Source organism: Anas acuta, chromosome 1 (assembly GCF_963932015.1).
Source record: "Anas acuta chromosome 1, bAnaAcu1.1, whole genome shotgun sequence".
Taxonomy (NCBI): domain Eukaryota; kingdom Metazoa; phylum Chordata; class Aves; order Anseriformes; family Anatidae; genus Anas; species Anas acuta.
In genome coordinates this window covers 125,551,561-125,564,009 of record NC_088979.1, presented here as the reverse complement: position 1 = coordinate 125,564,009, position 12,449 = coordinate 125,551,561, and the positions used below count along the sequence as shown (strand labels likewise).

Sequence of the window (12,449 nt, the reverse complement as noted above, 5' to 3'; positions counted from 1 at the left end):
TGCATTTACTGCTATGATTGTAGTTCACATGCACCAAAGCTAGTCCGGTAATAGCTAGATCCTGTTATATACGTGTACTACAGTAATGGCATGGAGTTTGGTGCAGACTATGTGTGATTTATCCACCTCCTCAAAGAGCTGTTGTACTCCACACTCTGCTGTAGTGGCAAAAATAACAGCATTATTCCACCTACCTAGTTTGGCTCTGGTTCCAATTTGTGGGAGCTTGCAGTGTCTCCAAGACTACTCTCAAGAGGATATTTGAGTAGATTGGTGAGTGCTATAGCCAGATGGCAGTACTTCCACATCATATAGGGTATGAGAGGAAAGCTAGGTTTACTAGGCATTCCAGTGCTGTAATTATCATGAAAACTTGCTGACCATCATTACTGGATATGAGAATCAAAGTGTACACAACTGTACCTAATAATGGCTTCTTATAAAACATGGCTTACATGTGGGAGTCACAGAGTGTCTGGACAGTCAGTTTACTGCAAGCACTTTTCACCTACCTCACCTCTTTTAGGATGAGTTTCCAAGATGATAAAGGACTCATTGATTCTTTCTCCTATATAGGGCTGTCGATGTGAGTCAGGAAGAGTTTGAGAGCTCCAGATAAAACTGTCTTCCTGCATGTGGCCTGGATGTCAGTTTCCACAACATTCACATTTGGAAAAATGCAAGTAGGTTTCTGAGAAGGAAGAGGTATTTATTTTGTCTACTCATTACAAACAGGCTTCCTGCAGCTTGTGTGAGAGGCCCAACTAGGTGAGATAGCACTGCTTCTTTTCTCTACTTAGCCAAACTCACAACCCTTTCATCCCCATTTCTTCCAGCTGGCAGTCTTGTCTGATAAGCCTCAAAGACAAATGTATTCCCACCTTGTACCTCTTGCAAGCTGCCCAGATCTCCGTTGGTATCCGTGCCTTCCCGCACATAGACCAGCCCATCCACACCCTCATAATGTCACTGGAACTCTTCATCAGCTTCCTGCTAGCCCTGGCAAGTCTGTCCCAACACCATCTCCAGAAGGAAGAAGGTGGTCAGATGATCGATCCTACCCATGTCAGGGTGTAGCTGCCATTTTGTCCTCTCTCTGAGCAGAGACTCAGTGGGCTGTTCTGGCTTCTGTCCTCCTACCTCTCCAGCTTTGCATTTCTGATAAGTCTTTATATAGTATCATCTCCCTTCCTTATCCTATATACCCAATATTTTATTTCCTGTTTAACTGATCCTGGTCTGAATCCGCATTTCCTACGATGACAAGGGTTCTCCATGTTTGTGAGCTGAGATAGTACAGAGGCCAAAACCTCAAATACCCTCATCTTTGTTTCCCATCCCTCAAGACAAAAACATCAACAACAACAGAACAGGCCAATGCATGCCAAATCACCTTTCTGCTCCCTGCAATGACTGGGATGTTGGAAAACATAAGGGGAAGATCGGAATGCTTTGTCTGTGTCTAAGGAGCCAACACCAAGGGGCAGTTACCTGCCGTACCCTGAAGGCAGGCTTCACCTCTCCTCTGCCTTTAAATTGTGAACTACAGATGAAAGGAAAAGCAGATCAACAAGCAAAAGCTGATACATACCAATATGCTTCCAGATGTTACTGGGCCTGGCCATCAAGACTGTATGAATTTAATTGTTTGTCAGCATATCATACCACTTAAATTGCATGACCCTCTAGTTAGAGTGGGAATAGGCCCACAATGAGACATCATCTGTGAAAAGGTACAACACATGAAGTCACAAATTGTGACTTTTCTCAGGAAAGAAGCCTCCAAATGTCAAAGGTAAGCCACATTCCAAGGCCTTTACCCTTAAAGTAAATCAAAACAGGTTAACAAAGGAAATCCAGGCATACTTAAAAAATTTATATCTATTGATGAAAGCTTAAAAAATATTAATCTATTGGATATCTTGGTTTTATCTGTGGGTTGATATCTTGACAGATGTTTTGGCCTTACCTGTGGGTTGATACACCTTGACGCCATTATTTGAGTTTAGTAAGAAGTAACTAATGGAATAAGATTAAATAATAGCAAGTCATAGCATGCAAGTCTAAAAGTATGCTTCCCTTGCACAGAGACACTACAAATCATGAGATGGATCCATGTGGTCTCACACAGTTCTCAGTGGTAGCTACTTAAAAAGCTTGTCATTGCCCTGCAGTTACAAGAGAAAAATCTAAGCCATTGTGCACCTCACAAGGAAGCAGGAAATCTTGGAATAAACTTTAGAATCTGTATACTGTACAACATTTCCTAATAACAAGCCTTACCACTCCAAACTACAGCTCTGCAGTTTTGTATTTCTTTGCTGTTGTGATAAACTTTGCTAAAATCAGAAAATTAAGGCAGGCAGATTCAAAGCACATTGCTCTGTCTCCAAACTGGCACATGTCAGTCAAGTATATGCTAACATGCATGTATCCAGGGAATAAGGCATGTGTCCAAGCTTCCAAGAAGATTTTGCCAAGAGAGTGATCAACAGGGAGACGTAGTGACCAGGAAGTCCCAAACGCTAAAGAGACATTGAATATTCTCCTTTATGAAGAGTGAAGGGTTGTTTTCTGACACAGCTCAGTGTTTTTGGTTTTATGGCTGTCCAAGAAGCCCAACTTCTAGTAGGTATCCAGATACCTACTGAATATTCTATCAAGATTAGAGACAAAGTGTTTTCTAAGCATAAGTAGGTGTTCAAAGTATCAGGATATAGAAAACCATAGAACCCTCCTGTCCTGTATCCTAACTCCTCTTTATTAGGGTGTATTTCAGAGAAAATAAACTCTGTGAAAACATTCTGTGAAAGCCTAGTGATTTATTCTGACCCACTAGAAGCAGTACAGTCTTTCAACCCTATTTGCACAAAACTGGCAGATAACCACAAAGGTCCAAGTAAGCCACACTCACCAAACCTTTATGAATGCTTCAACAAATCCCTATCTCTTCAGCATGCCAACTGTCTTCTACATGTATAGATTTTAAATATGCTATTTATTTTTGATAAGAGCTTCCTAACAAGGTCAGAATCTATTCAGGGCCATCTCACATGCTTACAGTTCTTCTTTTTAAGGGGGCTATTTCTCCCTATTTCTTTTAAGAGCTTTGCTTTGCAGAAAAACCCCTTGGTAGCTGAGATGCTACTTACCAGATTTCCTGTTAGCCGTATTGTGTTTTTCAGGCTCTTTTTTTTTTTTTTTTTTTTTTTTTTTTTTTTTTTTTTTTTTCGGTCTGAAGCAGCAGAACTTTATAGGAGGTATAGGAAGTTTCTCAACTGCCTCCAGGCCATCTGGGCAACCAAACTGTGAAAGCTGCTGTGGTGAGGTGATGGGAGGAAGTCTCCTGGCCATCTGCCAGTTATTCATACCCCACCTTCATTTATACATACTGAAAGTTTCTTTCTGGCACAGGAAGGTGTTTCTAATGGATATCACCTAGAATAGGGAGCACCTATTCTACACTCAGCAGAACTGAGCAAGCTTCAGGTCACTCAACTACCACACAGACTAGCCACTTATCACAGTCCCCAGTGTTTGCTCCAAGAGGCAAAGACTTCACTGACATCTACTGTAGACTCCTATCTTAAGGAAGCTTGCAGCAGGTCTTTTCAAACCCTCTGTTTTACCAACTTCCTCAGCCTCTCATGTGCAGCTGAACAACACCAATCTGATATGAAACCGCAGCCCGGAAACATCTTTTTGTACTCTCATTTCATGTACTTCATTTCCTTACTTAACTACCCCACCCAGATGCAAGGTAGCAAGACTTTTTATTAGGAGAGGAGTCTTGGCAGGCTTGTTTCTACTCAGATGTAACTTCACGGCTGTTACTTGACAGAAGGTGAAATATAGACCCTTGACATGTGTCTATTCAGAGGCAGGAGACCCTGGCACATGTGCACACCAAGTGCATTGTGTTACAATCTTCTATTTTTCTTTACAAACTTCCTATCTGAAGTTCAACCAGATAAAAGCACCATCCTACCTAATCTTCTTCTGTCCAGCCCAAATATCCAGAGTAGGAAACCTGTCAGGAAGGCAACTGGGAGTCTGTGCTGCCCACGTTGCTCCCTTGTCCTTTCCCGTCCAGTGGCAAAGGAGCACCATTGGGCTGTACCTAATGACTCCCAGGATGTCTCAGTAAGGGCCAATATTAGAGGAATGCTGCTTGGAGGCCCCATGCAGTTTGTTCATTTTTTTTGACCTTTTAAGCTCAGCTGTGTCCTCTTTTTGTATCAGTTGCCAAAAAAATTACTTTCTCAAGTTTTCTGCCTCACACCAAATGCTTGCGGAATTTATATTTTCATTTTTTTCTTGTCCCTACTGGACAATAAAACTCAGAAAAATAACAAGTAGGGGAAGAAGTACTGGCTCTGCCTGCTTTATGGGCAGATACTCTGAGTGGTTGGAGAAAAAATAGATTTACTGTCCAAGCAGTGATGTTGTGGTAATTTTAACTCTCAGGGCAACTAAACTCCACCATAACTGCTCTCTCACTCCCCTTACTCAGAAGAAGAGGAGGAGAAGAAAATATTATGGAAAGAAGCCAGACCCAGCCAGACCCAGCACAGTGGTTCACGGAAGGAGTGAACTTCCCCAAACAACCCTGGTCACATGACTTGCTTCACTTCATGTTTCCCTGAAATGTGAAAACTGAAACCAATTCTGTGGGAAGTGGGAGGTATAGTCATGTAAATTAGAGTTCCAACATGGGGAGATGACAATCTTCAAAGAAAACAGGAAGGAACAGGAAGGGCCACATACTGTTATGTAATTGGCCCTGCATTAAAAAAAAAAAAAAAAAAAAAGAGAGAGAGAGGAAAAAGGAAAACAGTTCCATAATCACTCCTAGATTGACAGTCAATTCAGATTGTTTATAGAAAAAAGATTGGCATTGAGTAGTGGTGCACAATACAAGAGATGATAGTAAAGAAGGTGTAGTTAACACTGAATATGTTGTTCAATGCATGGGTATGCAAAAAGGCAAGCAAAAAAAGGGAACCACTACAATTCAGAGGGAGATATGACAATGAAAAGGACACCAACTATACTATGCATGGAATTGTTCTGTGCTCATCCCTCTTCACCTTCCTTATTCAGGACCTATTCAGGAGTCTGAGGACAGGTACAGTTCTGCTTATTCACCAGTATTTGCCATGGGGTCTTAATTGGGATCTTGATCCCATCCTGCAGTACTACCATTGTCCTGGTACTACCAGGTGGTTGTAGCATTGAAAGCAGTTGGCATTGAAAGAAGATCCTAGAGCCCTTGGAATGGAATTAGGATCTGAGAGAGAGCTGCAGGATCACATCCTTATGGAATTTCTAAAATACTCCAGCTTGACATAAGAACTACAGACAAACAAGTGTCTGCACAACACATAGAGAATTTGGAGAGAATTATTTTGGCCTAATGGCCTTCATAGGACACTGTCTGGAGAACTGGCAAAGTAGTTCTCCTTTGGCTTTCCTTTGCCTGTTCTTATTCTTCAGCTGTGAAAGAAAGATGGTTCAGAGGGCCATGTAGCAACCGCAGAACATGGTTAAAAATTACATTTTTTGCTTGGAGTTTGACTGCAAACACAATGTTGTGTTAAAACATTTGAGAAGGTATCCCAGAGATGGGACTCAGGGAGGAAAGGAATCTTAAGCCAATATGACAACAAAAAGAAAATTTTGTAATCGTGACCTAAGAAATGTTTCTCTCTCTTCTTTTTCAGACATTGAACTCTGTGCAGATTTCATCAACTATCAAGTCACTGCATTCTTTTCAAGTTCTGTGTACTTTATTTCACTTGAACCCAAAGTACTGCACATCAAGTCATGTTTCACATAAAAACTAGGGCATCAGAAGAAACAGGGTGCATCCAACAGAACACAAGTGTGTACAGCAGAGTACACAGAGTAGAGCCAGAGCAATGAAGTTTTCCTTTTGGAAGTGGGAAATTCAGATTGCTGGTTCCAGAGCCATGGAGTTCTGGTAGGAATCCATCTAGACATCTGCAGAAAGAAAGAACAAGAAAAGGCGCAGTGCGTAATGAATTTTTAGGAACAAGTCAAAGGGCCAAGAGGTCATAGGGAATGAATTGCAACATATTTTTGTCATTGACATAGGCATTTCCAGTTGCATTCAGATTTGGGATACTGTGAGGACTGCACACGTGAGGGATATATGGAAATGGAATAAAAATGGATCCTTTAAACTCTCTATGGTATGTTCAGACCCTGGTCTACACTGAGATCAGTGTCCACGACTAATACAGTAGATTTCAATTCAACGTGCAGTCCATCTAGCACTTGATGGAATTAAATACAGAACAGAGGTGGTTTCAGGCTGCTTTGCTTGCTTACAGCCAGTTTTCTGTTCCTACTATTTCATCTGTTCCCATCTTGAAAGCCTATTAACACTAACCTGAACTGCAAGGGGAATTGTATTCTCTTGCTGTGCGGTCATCTGTAGGAACAAAAAAAAAAAAAAAAAAGAATGTATGGTGAGCTGCAGAACTACATGGTAAGATAATGCCAAGCTTTTTTCTTTAACACAACCATCCCACTACCTTAATTTTTCAGGTTGTGAATACAGGAACAAAAAATGTCTAGAATTTTCTTTCACACGTGTCCACTCCAGCTATAAAAGGTATTATTACACAGTGTGATGCCTTCTAATAGAAGGACATTTTTTTAAACAGAGAACCTTTCAGTAGGCTTTCCTGGAAGCCTCATTTTTTACTGATAATTAGTAATCTCTTGTCATATAACAGTTTTTAAAGTGTACATATTAAGCACAAAAATTCTGGTAGAGGATGGGATAGCAAAGAGAGCATATCAGGTGACAGTATTTAGGTCTGTAAAGGCAGGATTAAGAATTCTCCTCCTCTTGACATAGTGTGGGAGGGGAAAAAAATAATAATAAAATAAAATCCAGTATACAACATGTAGACCTACAGTGCAGCTTTCTAAATCTCCAGTGCTACCTTTCACATTTTGCTCTCATATTCTTTTTTAATAATTCTTATTGTTATGTCTGCTGTTTTGCCTCATACTGGTCATGGAATAATCAGAGAATGGCTCACAATAACACCAAGATTTGTGTGTGCTAATAGTTCATTTAGAGCTTTAAAGGATAAGAAATTATTTTCCTAATATCTTCTCAGATGTGACAGCACCCAGTGGGTAGCAGGATTATTACACCATATCTGAAAAGCATAGAACTAAATTTTGCCTTACGATGGATCAGGGTGGCAGCATGTTACACTGATTTTAAACAAATGCCTAAATATTTTCAAGAGAGCTATGAAGAAGGGGAAGACCTGTTAAATTGACAAAGAAGTTTTCTTTCTGCAGAGACCTAGCCTGAAGTTAGAGCAAGTCAAAAAACACTGTAATTTTGAATACATGTACACCAAAAGATAATGGCAGTGTCCATCAGTCTCATCCCAAGAAATGTACAGGGACAGAAAAGCCAATGATTCTGCAACGTGAATGTAGAAGTTCTGTACAGAGGAAACCCAAGCTCAGAGTTGCAGGAAGAAGTGCACTGAGTAAGGGTTATAAAGGATATGAGCAGGGGGTAAGATAGTGACCCTCTGCCTATGCCACTGAAATCTCACCTGGCTTATAGTAGTCATAGACATGCACTGTTGCTGGTTTCAGGTTCCGTACTTCAATATCTTGTTCCACTGAGAAGATAAGCTTCAGAGAAGTCTTATCCAGCTGGAGGGAAGAACAGAAAGGATCAAAAATGCACTGACCGTCTCAAAGTCATCTGCATCCCAACTTTATTCCCCCTGCATCAGAGATTTCTTTCTTCACCTTTAAATGTTCTCCCCCCCCCTTCCTCTTTTGCCAAAATTTTGACTTGCTTGACCAGCCTAGAGATTTGTATTTCTGATCTCTAAAAGTCCCAACACAAAACACTGCTGCTGCTACTATGAGAGACCCATCACAAAGTTCTGCTGTTGCAGTAGTACAACTTGAATACTACTTGAATGAGCAGATCCCTGTGGTCTTCCCCTTACCTCTTCCAAGTAGATTGTGACTCTGTCTGTTTTTATCTCTGTCTTTTTCACAAAGAGTACTTTCTCCAGCTATGTTGGAAGACAAGAGATGTTTGGTTAGCATCAGCTCGTTAGACTTGCCTGTTATTTCACACATACTTTGATATTTGTCAGTGTACCACTGCTAATTATGGCACTTAGCCTAGATAAGGGAAGGCCTGCATTTCCTAACTATAAGGGCATTGATATTTGCTGGGAGCACACAGAGCCTTAGAAAAGACTTTCTCAGATTTGGAACAAACGTCCTTGAGCTGTGATCCTACTTTCAGCACTTGTAGAAAAGGTAAAGCCCTTTAATAGGAAAATATGATGGATCTTTTAACTATTTCCTGGAACACTGAAGCAGGTCATTAAGCAACTCAATGAGATTTAACAATTATTTATGGAGTATCCCTCCAAATAAAATAGCACTGGCAACCGAGAGGAGTTTCAGTGCATCCCAAATAGTTCTAACTAGGTGTTTTTCAGCTCCTTTCTAACTTCTTTCCTCATACGTGACCTTCACTACTGGACATGACAAAACTGCACAATCAGTTCAGTAAGCAGAAAGTTACCTTGTGAAATAGCACACAATATCCGCACTTGGTTCATCTAGTTATCTTATATTAAGATAACCTCACAGTAGCTACCGTATTTCAGCAGTTCTTAGAGGTTTGGATATTTCTGGCTGAGTTACATCTGGAAAGTAGATCTTAACTCAGAGGAGGACAGAGGAAAAAGTCTTACCGCGTTCACAGACCTCTTCATAGCAATGAACCCTGACAGCATCTCCACCTCCACCAGGGCCATGTTACTGGTCCCACGGTCCCCGATGTAACTGAAGAAAGGCAGGAGAGAAGCCCATTAGATGCAGAAGGCATCACAGCATTTCCAGTGATGGACTATGGTCCAAATTCTGGTATGCTCTACAGTGACATGAAAGCACAGCAGCTTGCCTAGCTAATAGGAGAAATGAAAAAGTCCTATGCCCCATCTGCTTGCTCAATATGGAGACAGATTGTGCAGCAAATGTATGATGCTTAATATTCACGCTGCCCTCTACAAAAATTGAAGTTATCTGTGACATTACAGATTGGGAGCAGACTGGTCTCATTTTCTTGCTTTCCCATTGCTCTGGGAGCTGCTGAGCTGACTGAGATGGTTGCTGTGATTATGCAAGCCACTGCCAATGTGTTTCCCTTGCTTCCCCCGGCCTTAGCTCTCACTTCATGATCTTCTTGTGATACCGGTGTATAGTTAACTTTTGTTTTGTGTGAAAGAGATAAAATATGTACTTTGAGGAAGGGACGAGATTACCCCGGCCTTGGAGATGTCTAAAGGATGTTTAACTGAGGAAATGCTAATCAGCAAGAATGTTATGTTGACATTCTTGAGGGAAGCATCCTGATGTATTCCCTTGAATATGTCAAGGATCAATGTAATGTGAATAGTTGGCTGAAAAACAAAAATTAGGAGTATTCTAATGTGAACTATCCATGAACTATCCTCATTGTAATAGTAAAAACCATGTCCCTAGGCTGGGAGACCTCACCTCAACAAGGGACCCTTCCTTTCTGAGGATATATAGAATGAATCTGTCATATTGGCAGTTTGCTAATTATCTAACCAATCAGAGGCTGGGGGATTGTAGATGTATTGATAAGAGATTGTATAAAGAGTGGCTTGAAAAATCCTAAGGGGTGCCAGCTTTGTGGGAAACCACCTGGTACCCAGTCTTGCCCAATTCCGAAATAAACAGTATCTTGAGGTAGTGTGTGGATTGGCTCATTGCACACCAGGTAATGAATACAAACATTTTATAAGACAACACTTGGAATCTATAGAGGAGAAGGGTCTACCCTGGTGTTTGTTGCCACAGACAGGAGGTATTTAGGTGTTTGTTTTTTTTTTTTCTGCTGAAGGAAGAGCTTTAAGGAATCACATACCTGACAGAAATGTGGATGTCAAGCTGTTTCCTAACACCATCACATTCTCTTGGTGTTGTTTGCACATCCAGGACAAAGGCCTCTTCTGTTTGTGGTGGTGGGGTGTTATAGTAGAGAGTACTCTGGTGGAGGAGAAAACATGCCTGTGAAGTGCCCCAGAGCTTCCCTGCCGGAGACAAAGGCCTATCTGCACTTCCAGCTTTTAACAAATCAATAACCAGCAACGAACACAGCTGGCTACAGCTGTGCTTTCTGTTTAGATATGCTGTGTTCAGCACACAGGGTCTGATACATCTGCCAAGTGTAACCCCCAGCTTGGAGGCTCAGCTATCTGCAACCCAAGGCCTCATTCAATACAACACTCTCTCATTTTTACTGAAAAAAAAAAAAAAAGTTGTAAGAAAGCACATTAGCTAAAATCCTGCCCATAAAGAGAAAGAAGCCAAGCTTCTTCAGGTTCTCAGAACTTGAGGCAATTGTACCTACTTAGAATCAAACCTCACTTAAAGGTTCAGTGGAAAAAAATTAACAGCTCTGTTCATTCTGTATGCTCACCTGTACATACACACAGCCACTGCCAGTCGCCTGTACTGTGTATGTCCCTGGGACTGCAAGAAGAGATGCCTGTTGCAGGACCAACTTGTTGTTCCTATGCACGTGGAACTCTAACGGAGAAGCTTCCTTTCCTTTCACTGTCACATTTACATTTCTCATTTCTTGAGGAAACAGGGCTGCATATTGAGACAGTGCCTGCAGGCTCACAACTGTGTCCTGAAGATAGAAAGAAAGTCACTTTGGTATGAAGCAATGCAGTACAAGATCCATCACACTAATCCAGGCACTACATGGAGAACCACACACCTCATGGCCCTGCATCATGCTGTGATGCAGCTGTGCCACTAAGGGCATAGGTAGCAGGATGACTTCTGTTAGTTGGCAAGGGTGGCTTCAGAGCCCTAGGACTGGCAGTCACAGAGTTGGATGATCCCAATTACACCACAGAAAAGAAGGGCTTCCCCACAGCACTCCCCTTTCCAAACAGGGCTCATGTATGCCTCTCTTCAAAGGGTGGATCGGGAGTGACATGCAAGACACATGCACATGCAAGACACATGCATATCTCTCCAGGTACAGTCTCTCCCCTTCCCCCGTAACTTTCTACAGCTTGTTACCTGTGTGGAAGCAAATCCCCCACGGGCATTTCTTTGTTCACTGAGCCAGTGCACAAGCTTGCTCGCTGTGTTTTCATTGACTGCCAAGTCTGGGTTGGAGACGTGCGCCAGAAGGATGTAGGCTACTGTCTCAATCATAGAAGAAGAAGATTCTTTACTACTGGAATCTGATGTCAGTTGCTCTGCTGTTGCAGGGAGGAACATGTGGAAGAGGAAAACATTAGATCCCAATGAGCATTAGCTCATCCTGTGCCAGTAGCCCCGGAGGACTGGTAGCTTTCTTTACAACATCAGAAATGCCTGAAGCTTTCTGGACCACCTCAGAGTGCAGAAGCCAATCCTTCCTTCCTTCTTGTTTTTTTTTTTTGTTGTTTTGTTTTGTTTTGTTTGTTTGTTTTTGTTTTGTTTTGTTTTGTTTTGTTTTGTTTGTTTTTTGTTTTGTTTTTGTGCTCTGAAAGGCCATCTAGCTACGTTAGACTGCATTTCTTCCTTTGAAAGCACTGGAGATCCAGGCTGCATATACGGCCCCAAATCCTCATCAGTTCTTCTAAGAAACTGTTCCTCTGGAAATGATTGATTCCCAACACAGGCTTTTTGCTTAAAGTGCCGTCCTGGTCTTATTGAGCTCTGTGTATATTGAAGGCTATGTCCAGTTAGTGGTGACAGTGACGAACCAGGTCCAATTCCCCTCATCCCAACCTAGGATGAGGGAGCCATATTGTTTTTTGCTCTGCACCCATTAACTTCTTTCTCAGTGATGTGCTGTGAGGAGGGTGGGTTCTGGACAGTGACTAGTTCATTAAGGTCATTAAGTGGTGTAAAATGCATGACTTGACTCTGAGAGCCTGCGGGCGTTTTTGGTCTGGCATGAAGACACAACTATTTCTTGCCTTAGAACCTAGTTTTACACTCTTGTAGAAGTCCCCCATGCAAATTATTCCTATCCTACAGCATTTTTGCTGTTTCTGCACTTACCTGGGATAATCTAACAGGGTTCTTCAAGCTGAGAAGCTCTAGGACTTATCTGCAGTCAGTTGCATCTATTTTACAATAATCGGTCACTCCTTGAGAGTGAATTGCTGGCAGACAACTGGAGGAGCAAGACTACCCAGCTGATTTTGTTGCAGCCTACCTATACAGTGGATATGCTGGGACAATTTGAGATACTAGTGGGTTTCCACCTGTGGTCCAAGCCTACATGTGCTGAATGTGTTTGAGTCAGGTTGAAAGCTTTGCTGTGGTATTGGTAGAGGGTAGCTAAAATTCAGATAAGAGTTTAGATTAATTGTGCT

General features: G+C 41.7%; 1 protein-coding gene across 2 annotated transcripts in view; it reads right to left on the bottom strand.

The window, feature by feature from the left end:
- Positions 1–5,767: 5,767 nt before the first annotated feature.
- Positions 5,768–12,449, bottom strand: part of LOC137865797 (alpha-2-macroglobulin-like protein 1) — a 29,195-nt gene continuing 22,513 nt past the window's right edge. Inside the window, exons 30-37 of one of the 2 annotated variants that reach the window (XM_068701255.1) lie at positions 11,158–11,342; positions 10,541–10,756; positions 9,986–10,107; positions 8,787–8,877; positions 8,022–8,090; positions 7,614–7,716; positions 6,416–6,457; positions 5,768–6,003 (exon numbers count right to left, since the gene is read on the bottom strand). In XM_068701255.1, coding sequence (XP_068557356.1) covers positions 5,996–6,003; positions 6,416–6,457; positions 7,614–7,716; positions 8,022–8,090; positions 8,787–8,877; positions 9,986–10,107; positions 10,541–10,756; positions 11,158–11,342 — 836 coding nt within the window. In that variant the 3' untranslated portion in view covers positions 5,768–5,995. The remainder of the gene's footprint in view (positions 6,004–6,415; positions 6,458–7,613; positions 7,717–8,021; positions 8,091–8,786; positions 8,878–9,985; positions 10,108–10,540; positions 10,757–11,157; positions 11,343–12,449) is intronic. The other variant, XM_068701262.1, reaches the window with a different exon arrangement.